Here is a 14,996-nt window from a genome sequence, read left to right as displayed (position 1 = left end):
CACACAACACCTGTCACTGGAAACTTGGTAGCTTTTTTTTTTCTCTCCTAATAATGTTTTGTAGCTCAACTGTTTTTCCCCTGATCCCAAAAATCGTCTACATCAGGCGCCCGGTGCCCTGCAGACGTGTTTACTTTTTCTTTGCCACATGGCAATCAGTGAAGTTTTCAAACTTTTTTTTTTTGCCCGTGGAGCCACGAAACGCTGCGCCCCCTGGAGAAATACAGTGTGCGTTTCACAAGTTAATCCAGATCAGTGTGGCCGACCCATAGCTATATACACCCACAGCACCGTATATACAACAGTACTATCACTTATACCACGCGGCAGCGGTACACATACAGTACACGCTATATACCCCCGCAGCACCGTATATACAGCAGTACCATCACTTATGTCGAGCGGCAGCGGTACCCAGACACCATACAGTATACACTACATACACACAGGGCACACCATATACAGTATACGCTATACACAGGCCATTACATAACGAGTATATATCACATGTAACGCCGTGTCAGACTATCTCCGCCATTTCCTACATCTGTATACCGCACAGCGCGGGGCCAGCCGGCCAGGAGACGAGGTATAAGGGAAGAGTCAATGAATGATAGCTGCGGTATTCATCCTTCACACCTGCAAATAAACACATAGTACAGAGCAGGAGGGTAGAGGAGTACTGAGCATACACAGGGGTATGTACCTCCTCACACCCACCTACCTGCTGAGGGGACACACATACAGCTCACCATAGGAAGGAGCAGAGCAGGAGGGTAGAGGAGTACTGAGCATACACAGGGGTATGTACCTCCTCACACCCACCTACCTGCTGGGGGGGACACACATACAGCTCACCATAGGAAGGAGCAGAGCAGGAGGGTAGAGGAGTACTGAGCATACACAGGGGTATGTACCTCCTCACACCCACCTACCTGCTGGGGCAGACACACATACAGCTCACCATAGGAAGGAGCAGAGCAGGAGGGTAGAGGAGTACTGAGCATACACAGGGGTATGTACCTCCTCACACCCACCTACCTGCTGAGGGGGATACCAACATACAGCACACCATAGGAAGGAGCAGACAGGGGGGTAGAGGAGTACTGAGCATACACAGGGGTATGTACCTCCTCACACCCACCTACCTGCTGAGGGGACACACATACAGCTCACCATACGAAGGAGCAGAGCAGGAGGGTAGAGGAGTACTGAGCATACACAGGGGTATGTACCTCCTCACACCCACCTACCTGCTGAGGGGACACACATACAGCTCACCATAGGAAGGAGCAGGGCAGGAGGGTAGAGGAGTACTGAGCATACACAGGGGTATGTACCTCCTCACACCTACCTACCTGCTGGGGGGGGGGGGATACCCACATACAGCTCACCATAGGAAGGAGCAGAGCAGGAGGGTAGAGGAGTACTGAGCATACACAGGGGTATGTACCTCCTCACACTCACCTACCTGCTGAGGGGACACATACAGCTCACCATAGGAAGGAGCAGAGCTGGAGGGTAGAGGAGTACTGAGCATACACAGGGGTATGTACCTCCTCACACCCACCTACCTGCTATGGGGACACACATACAGCTCACCATAGGAAGGAGCAGAGCAGGAGGGTAGAGGAGTACTGAGCATACACAGGGGTATGTACCTCCTCACACCCACCTACCTGCTGAGGGGATACACACATACAGCTCACCATAGGAAGGAGCAGAGCAGGAGGGCAGAGGAGTACTGAGCATATACAGGGGTATGTACCTCCTCACACCTACCTACCTGCTGAGGGGACACACATACAGCACCACTCACCATAGGAAGGAGCAGAGCAGGAGGGTAGAGGAGTACTGAGCATACACAGGGGTATGTACCTCCTCACACCCACCTACCTGCTGAGGGGACACACATACAGCACCACTCACCATAGGAAGGAGCAGAGCAGGAGGGTAGAGGAGTACTGAGCATACACAGGGTATGTACCTCCTCACACTCACCTACCTGCTGAGGGGACACACATACAGCACCACTCACCATAGGAAGGAGCACAGGAGGAGGCAGCAGATCACAACCAGCCGCTTCATCGTCTCTCCCGGGCCTGTCCTCGCATCCTCCCGGTCATGTCCGCCTCGGTGTCACCCGCCCAGGCCGACTCTGATGCCGGGCTCTCCTCAGCGATACGCGGCGCTCCGCCTCACACACCACGTGACCACACGTCCAACGCGGCCGTTACCCAGCCGGCGCCTCCACGGTCACAGCCAGCTGAGGTGGAAGCGGCCGCGTCACTCGGGTCACTACGAGCAAATCAGAAGTAAGCCTGTCTGTCCTCCCCCACCCTCTGGAAACGTATTGGTTTGCTCCGGAGAAGGGGGTGGAGACTTCCCCAACAACTGAGCCTGTGTGTGGAGCCTGGGAGCTCTTCCGCTGTACAGCAGTGACAGGGTTACTCATCCATCTGTCACACAAGGTGAGTGTGCAGGTTAGGAGTGTGTCATGCCCACCTGTGGGTGGCGCTGTCATATTCTACGTAGCTGAGAAGGTTTATGAAAACTAGAGTGTTGGAGAGAGCGGAGAGGCTGGCGCTTAGCAACCAATCAGGTGCAGGCTGTCATTATGCAGAAGCCTTTTAGAAAATGAAAGCAGCCACCTGATTGGCTGAGCTGTAGTTCTTGCGTGCTGGGGGTAGGAAGGAATGTGTGACGTCATCACGCGGAGGACGTTGCGTGGCTGCGTAAGAAGGCCTGAGGGCAAATGTGCGGCCAGAGGCGCTGAGCCGTGACAGCCCGTGTATGGGGGCTTGTGCTGGGTTCTCCTACGGCCGGTGCGCGGCATTTCTACAGAGCTGTCGGGGAGGGTCTTAATGTACATTTAGGGGTTTCTTCATACAACCGGATTTGCGCACGGTGTTGCGTGCCTGAAGTATGTCCGCCATACACAGAAAATAGACCGCCCTGACACCGGCGGGTTCGTTCTCGTGAGTGTGTTTTGCGCGCCCGTTTTCTTCGTATTTGCGCCCCTAGAGCCCCATATATGTCTATGGCGGCTGCACAAGTCTGTGGAAAAAAAGACCACCTCCGCCCCGGTGAGCGCTGTGTCTGTGTCTGAGATGAGCAGAGCTCGTGCCGAATATTAACCCATTCACTTCAGCGGGTTTCTTCATGCGAGTGAATTTTTTGCTTTTCTTCAGATTTTCGAAGTTAAAAAATCGCTGCGTTCCTATTTCCGTGAAAGTCTTGCCCAAAAATGGGATAATGGCATTCTGTATACAGTAAACGTACATGAAAAACGTAAATGTGTCTTTAACCCCTTAGGACCAAGCGCCTTAAATTTACGGAGCTCGGTCCTGGACTTTAATCCCACCTGATTGCAGAAGTACGGCATGGGATTAAAGCCTCTGCTGCCCCAATCAAGCAGAAGCAGGTCGGGTTGTCAGCTGTTAGTCACAGCTGAGGACCCGGAGGAGAAGGGAGAAGCATTTTTTTAACCCCTTCTGCTTTTCAGCCTACATGGCACTCAACAAGCGCTATGTACTAAAAAGTGGAAGTGTTTCTTCCACTTCGCGACTTGGTGATCACATGACCGCCAGGATCCCCTGGCAGAGCAGAGCTGTAGGGTCCAAGCAGACCCTTATCAGCTCTGCCAGTGATTATTGTCACTACAGGGGATCTTTATCTTGTAACTGGGGCTCCTATGGACGCCCCAGCTACAGTGGGAAAGTGTGAAATACGGTAAAAAGAAAAAAACATATGAATGACCCCCAGAGGTCTTGTATGATGTCATGGGGGACAGAGATAGTAAAAGAAAATACAGAATACAATTAAAAAATATACATTAAAAAGAAAATGACCCAAACCGTCGCCGGATGCGCCCTAAAATCCAAAGCCATGCATATTATATATCAAAATGTTTGAAACAAAATGAGGAATCCGTTCCTGTACTTTACCTTTAGTGTAAATTATACTAATTAAAAAAAAACAAAAAAAAACTATAAATGTAAATATAAAAAAAAAAAGTAGGGCAGTAAAATCCCTAAAACAGCCTGGTCCTTAAGGTACAAAACAGCCTGGTCCTTAAGGGGTTAAAGGTAACTTGTCTCCTCGGATCCACGCCGTAAACTAAATTAGGCCGGATTCTCCCGGGCGTATGTGCATCTAAGCATGTAATTGGGCGTTGCGGTTTTGTGCGCACCTCTGCGTTTTTTACTGTACTTTTTGGCCATGTAAATTGTGTGCATTTGCTCGCGCATAAAGCCCCACAAACGCCGTCGCTGACGTTGAAACGGCCGATTAGTATAATTAGAGCCATAGGTCCTACTTCCCAGCACAAATGTGCAGGAAGATAGAGCATGCTGCATAGTTTATTGAACAACAGAATTGCGCAGGCAAAATCCGCACCTGTAAACGAACCCATTGCAATCCGTGTGCTCTATTCACTGCGTATTGTACGTGCAAATACGGTTGTATAAATCCGGACTGATGGTGCTTTTCGCGGAGCTGACGGAGAGCGCGGGATGTATTATACTCAGCGGTTCCTGCGGTATCCATCAGTGAATCCACGCGTGCTCTGGAGTCCGATTATCATGGCACGCATGGATCCACCAATAGTGTGGGAACTGGGGAAAGGGCAAGTATAATAAGTACCTCCCGGCTCCCCATACTGCGCTATACCTTAGTCTATAGTGTCGTCCGGAGGTGGCAGCTTCCCTTTTAAGGCCGGCTCACACGATGTGGGAGGCCTGCAGTGGATTCTAGCTGTGAGCCCGGCCGCTGAAGCTGCGTGCCACCTATTACTGTATTGCGTTTGGCTACCTAGGCTCGCAGGCGTTCATGCGCAGTACTTTTTTTCGTTAGTTTATTTGTATTTCCCGCATCGTCGCTTAGCAAATGTTAATTAGGTATGGGCTGCGGGTCGGACGGCCTCCTTTGACATCAATGGTGGTTGTCGGCACAGATTCCACAGCAAAGTAGCATGCCGACAACGGCTACTGAGCACTACCGCCGGCGGTCATGTCGTTCACTGGTCATGTGATATCACTTTCATATCACATGACTGGTAACATGCACTGGTCATGTGATATCACTTTCATATCACATGACTGGTAACATGCACTGGTCATGTGATATCACATGACTGGTAACATGCACTGGTCATGTGCCTCCACTTTTGCATCACATGACCGGTAGCAGTGGCCGGTGTGCACTGCGCTCTGGATACAGCAGTGTAAAGTACTAGGAGGTGAGAGGGGCGCCGGATGACATCGGGTGCGGATCCACAGCTGATTACAAGTCCGTATCCACACCAGCGGCCCAGGGTTCTTGATGCAGATGTGCTGCGCAGTTGGTTAAACACTTTTCCACTGCAATGAATGTACCTCAAACTGTTGTTTTTCTTAATGAAGTCTTGTAGTACAGCGAATTCCTGCCTCAGCGCCTGAGGCTAAGGCCCAGTTTCACACAGGCAAGAAAATCACGCGATTAAACGAAAACACAGAATTATGAAACCAGTGATTTTCAATGGTTTCATTCTTATTTGCGATGTTCTCACACGATGTTATGTGGAAAAAATCGTAGCATGTTCTATTTTTTGCGATAACACCCGTTGCTTCCAATGAGGTCGGCAGCAGCACCGCCCCCCCCCCCCCCCCCCCATCCCCTGTTGAAAGCAATGGGAGAACTCCAGGATCCTCTGCCGTGTCTGTGACATGTAGAAACGTGTCAGACCTCACCCGAAATGGGAGCTATGCAGGGAAATCTCAATGTCGGACATTGGATTGGAAAGGGTTAACGGACCATGTGTTACTTTGTGGAGGTCATGATTGAGCATTTGTTACTGTGTGGGGGGCCAAGATGGAGCATTTATTATCGTGTGAGGTCCTTAACAGGACATGTATTACGTTTTGGGGGCCGTGATTGGGTGTTTATTACTGTGTGCGGGTCAGGATGAGGCATTATTACGGAGTCATTCCATGTCAGGTGGTCTAAGTCAAGAAAAAGTCCCCACCTTCATATCTCAGATCTTGTTCAAAATTTGTCTATTACGTGCCCACGGTATCAAAAGAAATTTCCCCAAGTTTTCGGTTCCTACAGCTAATGGTTCCTGAGACCCCCCTGTTTTGGCGGGTGTCCGCTAGAGCGCACACAGTGCAGATGGTCCTACTGGGAAGGAGCTCCAGGAGACGAGTGGGGGCTCCAACCCACTAGTGATAGGCTTTCTTGTGATGCAAGAGCGAGTGAAAACGCATGATTATGAAACCAATGATTTTCAATGGTTTCTTACTCGTTTGTGTTGTGTGCACTCAAGTCTCACAACGTTAAGAAAAACCTGCGCTATCGCCTATTGTTTTGAATGGGGCCGGTGGCATCAGCGCTGGCCCCATTGAAAACAGGGAGTACACCGTGCTCCCCTGTCACAGCTGTGGCAGAGGTCTGCGATGCTATCCTATTGCTTCCAATGGGGCCAGCGCTGCTGCCACCGCATTCAAAGCAATGGGTTGCAGGCAACCGCTGCAGCGATGATTTTTGGAGAAGAGCTGTCCGGGTCTTCTTTAGGCCCTGGCAGTTGTCTTCTGGTAGGCCGGGGATTGAAAAATCCCCGCCTCCAGAAAGAGCTGCCTCTGATTGGTCACAGCGCTCAGCCATTTATTGAATTCAAAGGCAGGTGGCCGGTGACCCTGCATATGGAACTTACCTGCATTGCGGATGACCGTGAAGGCTCACAGGCGGTCATATGCATTGCATTTTTTTTTTATGTTGGATTTCCTCCCCCGTTGCTTAGCGATGATCTGCGAACCCGCAGCCTATATGCAATATTAATTGTGTATAGGCTGCGGGTCAAATGCCTCCATTTACATCACTGGAGGCCGGCCGTGCAGATTCCGAAAATAGAGCATGCTGTGATTTTATTTTTTTTTCGCTCGCAAAATACGCAATTTGTTTCCACGAGTGTAAAGCCAAATTTGAAAATGTATGCCGTTCAATGCCCATGTTTTACTGCGGATCATCTGCACAGCCGTCGCTTGCAGAATCCGCAATTCAAATCCGGTCGTGTGAGACCGACCAAACTTTACTTCTAAACAACTGAACTCTCTAGAACTATGCGGTTGTATTTATGGACTCGAGGTCCTCCCGTAAGCATAAGGCTCAGGGGCTACACATTGGATACACTCTGGACTTGGGCGTTCTCCAATCACCAACTCCATTTTAGCGCTTCTAATAAAGTGAACAGAACTATAGTACAAGGTTTATGTAGTGAGAACTGTACTGCGCTAACGGAAATATAGCAGCCTTCACCGGCGCTGCTCGGAGACCACCAAATACCTGGGTGCTTGGGTCTAGAGATGTTGAGAGGGAAGAACCTTCTATGAGTGTACAATACGTGTCTTCAACCCCTGAACATATGTTGGATTTAGACCGGCATATAAAACACCCGTGTAAAGGTCTGTTTACGCTGTCTGAATATCGGGCAAAACATTTCTCCGAAAGCTCGTTCAGTCCAAAAATCGGGTCGTGTAAAAGGACCCACATTCGTCGGCTGATCTCTCAGTGAACATAGAAGCGCTCGCTAATCAGCTGTGTATCTTCGCACGTGAGCAGAGAGATGTGCAGCCAACCGGTGGGGCTGATCAATTCTACTAGTGATCGAGACGTTTGCCGTACATGTCGGTAGCTCGCTACATCAGGCCAAGAATTCAGCCAGTCTGATAGCATTTTTGAGTACGGTCCCTTGTGTACAGACTGGAAGGACATCACCGCTAAGCCCACTAGTGGCTGCAAGAAATAGCAGGCATAACTGCCAACCACAAGCACTGTAGGCATCTTATTACAAAGACCAGTCACTTCAGACTTCTGGCATCTGCTGGGGCGGCACATGAGGGCAGTGAAACAAGGGAATAGCTGCATCTGTCATTTCCGTGCTGCAGATGAATAGGATGCCTTCTTGTGGTTGTCATGTCACTGGCCGAAAGAAAGAACCGAATTCCTCCCTTGAAATAAAAACCATCAGTAAGTAGAAGTCCTCACATTCCTGCTCTCTGAACAGTCAATGACTGTCGGGATACACACAGCCCAGCCTGCTTGGAGGTGCGATGATGCACACGAGCCTTCCACTTTATAGTTTATTTGGCTCGTAAAAAAGCACCATAAATTAAATTTCTACGTGTTTTTGCATGCGTCTTTTCCATTCAAACAAAAGACGAGGAAAACCACCACTACCCTCCTACGGTACATGAATATGCTTCATATACGGTGATGTCGTCTAGGTGATCCTCGGCTGACCGCCTCTGTCGCGTGACTTGTCTTCAGTATGGACGACACATCGCCATGTACAGAAATAGGCATGTGGTGGCTCTGGAATAGCGGCAGATCAGTTACAGAATGCCACCGGGAATCACGCCCTCTTTTCAGACAATTATTGGAAAAAGCGTTGTGAGAGATACACAAATATATCGGGTACTAAAGTTGCTTCTCTGCGATCAATATCAAGTGAAAGAGTAAGGCCGCATGCTAAATCTGGCCCTAGCAGCAGCGGCGTCCATACGGACCTGCTTTAGTTTTCTTTCTTCTGTACTGTGTATGGTTCGCCATCGGACTAGCACACTACAGATTTTCTTTAACCTCCTGCTTTGACCGCGGAATCCGCACCCGTTCCCAGTGTCAATTGCGGACAGGCCGCGTGTCCGACTGCTTCCATTGACTTCATTGGAAGCCGTCCATGTGGAGTCCGCACAAAAATGGAGCATACTGCGTTTTTTTTTTTTTTTAATCCGCGAGTGGAAACTTCAATTGGTTTTCGCTTGTGTGCATGAAGAATTATTTTTCCATTGCATGCTATGGGCGGTATTTGCTGTGGAATCCGGGGGCGGTCGCTCCAGATTCCACAATTCAAATCCGACCATGTGAATTCACCCTTAACGTCTTTTTACAAGGCGGCTAATTGGAAACTGATGTTCACCTGAAGTTCTCTCACCTGATCATCGTGTGTTCCACCGATCATCTGATAGACAAACAATCATTTGTCAAGTTATCGCATCTTATGTGCAGCACCTAAAGTCAAATATTGCTGGCAGCACATCACCCCGTGTAAGTAGCAATTTCCTGCAGACAACAATGGACCGCCCCCGAACAGTCGCACTATTATTTGGGCACGTAATCGCTCCATGTAAGGCCTCATGTCCACTAGCAAAATGGAATTAGTAAATCCGTGCGGGTGTCCCGCACGAGTGATCTGTGCTCATAGGGAATTAAATACCTGCGGATGTCATTTTTCCCTGCCGCGCGGTTCATCACCCGCAGCATACTCCATTTTCTGCTGGTTTCCTGCACGGACGGCTCCCACGGCTTCTATTAAAGCCTATGGGAGCCATTTTGCTCCTGCAGCTGTATTTCTGCTGTGCAGTAGTTCAAAAAAAAAAAGTACATGGTGTATGTGCGCGGCACACTGCCGGCGTGCCGAGCACATCCGCCGGGCAGAAAAAAAGGAGATCCGGCCGCAAAGGACAGGAACCCGCAGCATCTGGACAGGTGAGTATTATCTATTTTCAGGCCTCATGCCTGCGGGAAAGGAGGGACGCGCTGCGGGATTCTGCATGGAGAATCCGCGTGGGCCCGAATTTTCCAGTGGACATGAGGCCTAAACGATGTTGAATGAATGCCAGTTGGCTTGCAAAAACATTGACAGCCAGTATAAATGCCACCTTACGTTATTTAGACACCTTAATAAGTCCATGTTCAGATCTATTCTGAAACTATGACATAGATCCAGCACAAAATTCCGGAAGTTGAACGCACCCCATTGTAGTCTGTGCGGTCTTTCAGGCACCCTTTAAGGTCTGGCATGTGCTAAATCCAGCAGTTTTGTTATTTTCGTTGTTCAGCTCCCACGAGGAGCCAGACAGCATAAATAAAACCACCCGTGTGAATAATGGCCCTTTTACACGACTGCAGGACTGCTGATGTCACCGCTAAGGTCCTCAGCACTCGTGCAGTGTGTTTACACAGAACCTTGACACTGGCTTGCAGGCTTCTCGTCGGCTTCTCGTTCAGCGCTTCACCTCCTATGTCAAGCAGGGAGCGTTTACAAAGGACAACGAGCCCATAAGGTTTTTTTAACCTTACCGAACAGTTTGCTTAACAAACCGCAAATGACAAGTGAGCAATTTTTCACGTTCACACTGAATGATTATCGTTCAAATTCGCTTGTTTAAACAAATTTTAAGCGATAATTGTTACGTGTCAATGGGCCTTAAGACCTGACCTACTTCTATCCAGCTGCACGTTGCCATCTCCTACACACCGCTAATTACTTCTTACACAGACGGCTCCAATTAACAACAAACACGTGTAAATTATGTCATAAAGATCAACGTGAGCGGGTCACATTTTTGTTGGCTTCTTGTGTGGGATGAAAAAGTATCAATGAGAGCTGCCAACAGTGCTGAGTGGCACAGCAATGCATGCTGGGAACTGTAGTCTCACCTGCGATTTACTGACAAATACGGATGTTCCTATACCACAAAGGTGAGGCTGCGTAAGGTCATAGGAAGGTGAACTGTGAGGGAACATAAGTGATGATGAGGAAGATGTAGGCAATAAGGAGGTTCTTGTCGGCTGACGAGAAATCACTCGCTATGCTTCCTGCAGACAGGTACATCCACAGCGCTCCCGTGGGACGTTCTTCAGACATGGTTGGTCAGCAGTGATGTAATGCTGCTTGTCTATAGGCCGACCAGACGTGATTACATTATGGCGCTGCTTCTGCTATTTCCTAAATACAAGCGCAGTGTGCAGAATAAGATCGCCTGTATGACAGCAGATATATAACTAGATATGTAAGATTAAAACTGAAAGTGAAAAAATGGGCCTCTACCTGAATGTAAAGAAGACAAAAATTAGGACAACTGCAAAAAAATGGCTAAATTTAAATCAAAATCGACAACGAGGCTCTAGAATGCGTGCGAGACCTCATCTTCCTTGGTTTGAAAATTGCGCAGACTGGAGAATCTATGCCAGAGATAAAACGTAGGATAGCATTGGGGTGAAGCGCGATGCTAAACATGGACAGAATCTGGAAAAGTAGAGATATTGGCATAGCAACTAGACGCAGCATAGTGCAAACCAGCGTTTTCCCCATAGACGTGTATGGATGTGACAGCTGGACTGCGAAAAAAGCTGATAGGAGGATTAATGCTTTGGAGCTGTGGTTCTGGCGAAAGCTGCTGCGTATACCCTGGACGGCGAGAGTTATCAAGCAGAGAAGTCCTGAATTGTATAAGACCCGATATATCACTGGAAGGGAAGATGACCGGACTCAGACTCACGGATTTTGGCCATGTAATACGAGCAGAGCTGCTAGAAAAATCTATAATGCTTGGACAGATCAGTGGCAAAAGAAGACCCGGCGCCAAAGAACGCGATGGCTGATATAGTCAGAGCTGATACTGGCATGGATATCACACAACTGAAAGAAGCAGTGCACAACCGAAAAACATGGAGGGAGCTCGCATTTAGGGTAGACGAGGGTCGTGAATGACTAACCAGCTAACAACAACAATATATAACTAGATGCATAAGATCACCAATATTTGCACTATATAAAGGCAACAAGTAGAATACATATTTATGTGTATGGTACCATAAAGAGTACTTTACATAGGGGCGATTATTTCCTGAATTCTTGCTGAAAACAGTGAATTTGGGCGATAATCGTGTAAAGGGACCTTAGGGACTGCTCTGACTAATGAAAATCTGCTGCTTCTTGGTCGCTGGGGGTAGTTATTATGGAAAAATAGTTAATCTGCATACGGCACAGGAGTTTTTAAACTACTTTTCGTAAGATACAAAGAGCTACTGGGCATTAAGTTATAACTTTGTAATGGTATTTGCAAGGCATGCAGTGTGATGGGAATGGTTTGGAAAGGTTAAGCCTGGTTATAGGCTCCCTTCTAAGGGTACCTAATAGAGATGAGCGAACCTACTTGGCCACGCCCCTTTTTCACCCGAGCGCCGCGATTTTCGAGTACTTCCGTACTTGGGCGAAAAGATTCGGAGGGCGCCGTGGGTGAGTGGGGGGTTGCAGGGGGGAGAGAGAGAGAGGGCTCCCCCCTGTTCCCTGCTGCTACCCCCCCGCTCCGCCACGCCTCCCGGCGCCCCCCGAATCTTTTCACCCGAGTACGGAAGTACTCGAAAATCGCGGTGCTCGATCGAGTAATTACTAGAAACGAGTATATTCGCTCATCTCTACTACCTAACTCTTCGGATGATTTTTTTAGAATAAGCTGCTGTGTGTACCTGCTGTTATGACTTGTATCCTACATTTTCCCCAATTTCTCTCCTCTGCAGCCTCTGGGCTCTTTCACACAAGTGTATATATGGCGCGTTTTCACGCCCAGGCCCATATACGCGGCCACTGTCGTAACTATAGAGGATGCAGGGGATGCGGTTACACCCGCGCCCAAGAGCCTTAGGGGGCCATAAGGCCTCTCTTCTCCATAAAAGGAGCTCAGTACTATGAATAAAGCATTATAGTTGGGGGCCCCGTTACAGATTTTGCATTGGGGCCCAGGAGCTTCAAGTTACGCCTCTGTACGCAGCCATGGGAGGCAATTGAGTTTCAATGCATCCGTTCACACGGGCGAATATACTACGCATAAATACGCTGGCAGCGCAAAAAATAGAACATATACGCGGCTGGCGTATATATACGCTCAGCCAAAACATAGTTCTGGAATTATGCTTTGGCCAATATACGCCGGCGGGTCTCATAGACTCCTATGGAAGCAGGGAAAGAGAAGCGAGGGGGGAGGCATTTTTGCAGCATCCAACGTTGCAAAAAGCTTACAGGTGCCTTTTATATAGGCACTGGAAGGCATCCTGATGATTTTGCCAGAGCGAGGGATTTTCAGGGTGCGGCGTATTTTTTTTGCTAAAAATGACGGGGTCATGTGAAGGAACGAGAAAACGCTGTCCTTGATCATGGAAAAATGCCCATTCAAGCGCTTATACGGAGCTTGCGTAAAAACGCTGTATACGTGCTCGTGTGAAAGAGCCCTCTATCTGTGATTCTCAAAACTTGCAGGAGGAGCTGGCTGCTGCGCTGTGTTTATTAGACTGTGCACAGAACTACAAATTCTGTTCTCTGACTGTAATGCACAGAGTGGCATATCCTCATAAATTAGGACAGTATAGAGTAATATTGAGCAGTAGAGTCAATAAATGGCTGTAAATAATCATTTGCTCCACAAGGAGTCTGTGTGTGTGTCTCTCCCTTCCCTTCTTCCTCTCTCCTCTGCTCTCGTAGACTTTAATAAGCACAAAGGCACATTCCCCTCCTCCACTTCCTGTTCTGCCATCAGTCCATCTCCAGTAACACATTTGACAGCAAGCAGTTGTCAGCAAGTTTAGGAGGAAGGGAGATCCTATTTGCAGCACAAAAACCTAATTTTAGGTAAATAAATTGGACTTTAACTAGTTGTCACAATGGCTATTAAAGGTTAACGACCATTTACGGTTTTACGATTGTTTCAGTGATGGCAATCTGGTCCAAGAAGTTATCATTCAGCATTTTTCCTGGTTGTTGCACTTACTATTGTCCGAGAACACTACTCAGACATAGAAAAACTGTCCAGACATAAAAGACTTATTTGAACCCATCCTAAGGCCATACTTACTCAGGCGAGTGCGATATCGGTCCTATCTTCAGGATAGGTCATCAATATTGGAGTTCCAGAAAATCCCTTTAAAGTGTATGGGATATAATTCCTTGCATGGAAAATGGTAAGAAAATGAGAAGAAAGCTTAAAAGAAAAGTAGCAGAAATATGTAAGTTTGAGATCAATGACCCAGAATAGCCTGATTTAAGAAATAAATTGCTACAAGGCAGAGAATTGGGAATTATTGATCATGCTGGAATGTGCTGTGAGTATTTAGCGACACGACAAGTTCAGTGGAAGAGTCTGTAATTCCCCCTGCTGTACAAGCGGTCTATGGCAGAAAGGCATCAGATCGCCTTGTTATAATGGGTGACCTCTCGTAAATCCTACCCACCTTCGCCGACTATATATAACCTCAGTACTGCGCGGCCTTGATGTTATCAGGTGGAGAGCGGCCACTCAGGTCCGCAAATAGAATATTTCCAGATCACTAAATCCCTCCACATCCTCCCACCCCAGCCCAATCAATGTGCAGGTAATTCACACACAAAGAGCTTTTCCGCTGGTGGATAATGGATATACGCTACTTCCAGTGTATTATGAATGGTACGGTTAGACTGCAATTTAAGATTCTCTCTGCAGCTACAGAAAACCTGACAGTTGTTTGCAGAAAGTCAGGAGCCATAGCTCAGCCTCGCGGTATTAATGATATATGGCCCCAGCACATTCCAAAGCGTTTACCGAAACCAGAAAGGAAATTAGACATTGCAAAGTTCCGTATTTTTTACTTTATAAGATGCACTCCCGTCCTATAGAGCAAACGGGCCGAAATTTAAGCTGGCCAGCTTGTTCACACAGCCACGTGTTCGCTCAACTGCACATCCGAATGGCCGCGCATTCGCTCGACCTCGCGTTTGCTGAACCGTGCATTTGCTAGGTCCGCTCTATGGCAGGGGAAGAAAGCAGTTCTCTTTCTCCTCTCTCCTTCTGCCACTGCTCACCACCACCACTGATTGGTGGTGAGCACCGGCGAGAGGTGTTGCTGCTCCCCTGCCTCCACCAATCAGATTCCTCCCGCCATACACGAGCGACGCTGTTACAGAGCTCCACTGCTTCTGCTATGGAAGAGAAAGAAAAGGCGTAAAAGTGTCCCTCCATCGCCCTGTACTATCTGTCACCTAAAGTCTTTTTCCCAACCTAAAGTCCCATTTGCATGCAACGATTATCGGTCAAAATTTGCTCAAACGAGGTCTTTTGAGCAATAATCGTAAACGCTAGCATTTGCTTTTCGGCCAAATGATGATTTTTAGGTGAGCATAAAATCCATCATTCAGCCAGAGAGCTGAT

The 14,996-nt window shown here is 48.2% G+C and overlaps 2 protein-coding genes across 4 annotated transcripts in view; one reads left to right on the top strand and one right to left on the bottom strand.

Moving 5' to 3' along the window:
• The window catches only part of SUCO (SUN domain containing ossification factor), a 72,076-nt gene extending 69,805 nt beyond the window's left edge, over positions 1 to 2,271 (bottom strand). For all 3 annotated transcript variants that reach the window (XM_066597300.1, XM_066597301.1, XM_066597303.1), the window contains exon 1: positions 2,039 to 2,271. In XM_066597300.1, coding sequence (XP_066453397.1) covers positions 2,039 to 2,088 — 50 coding nt within the window. In that variant the 5' untranslated portion in view covers positions 2,089 to 2,271. The remainder of the gene's footprint in view (positions 1 to 2,038) is intronic.
• Positions 2,272 to 2,332: 61 nt separating this feature from the next.
• PIGC (phosphatidylinositol glycan anchor biosynthesis class C) overlaps positions 2,333 to 14,996 on the top strand; it is a 45,744-nt gene continuing 33,080 nt past the window's right edge. The window contains exon 1 of the mRNA XM_066597304.1: positions 2,333 to 2,471. The gene's annotated coding sequence lies outside the window, so the exon portion shown is untranslated. The remainder of the gene's footprint in view (positions 2,472 to 14,996) is intronic.

This window comes from Eleutherodactylus coqui, chromosome 3 (assembly GCF_035609145.1).
Source record: "Eleutherodactylus coqui strain aEleCoq1 chromosome 3, aEleCoq1.hap1, whole genome shotgun sequence".
In the NCBI taxonomy this organism is placed as follows: domain Eukaryota; kingdom Metazoa; phylum Chordata; class Amphibia; order Anura; family Eleutherodactylidae; genus Eleutherodactylus; species Eleutherodactylus coqui.
Note: the sequence above shows the minus strand (reverse complement) of the source record. Positions and strands in the feature narration are given on the sequence as shown.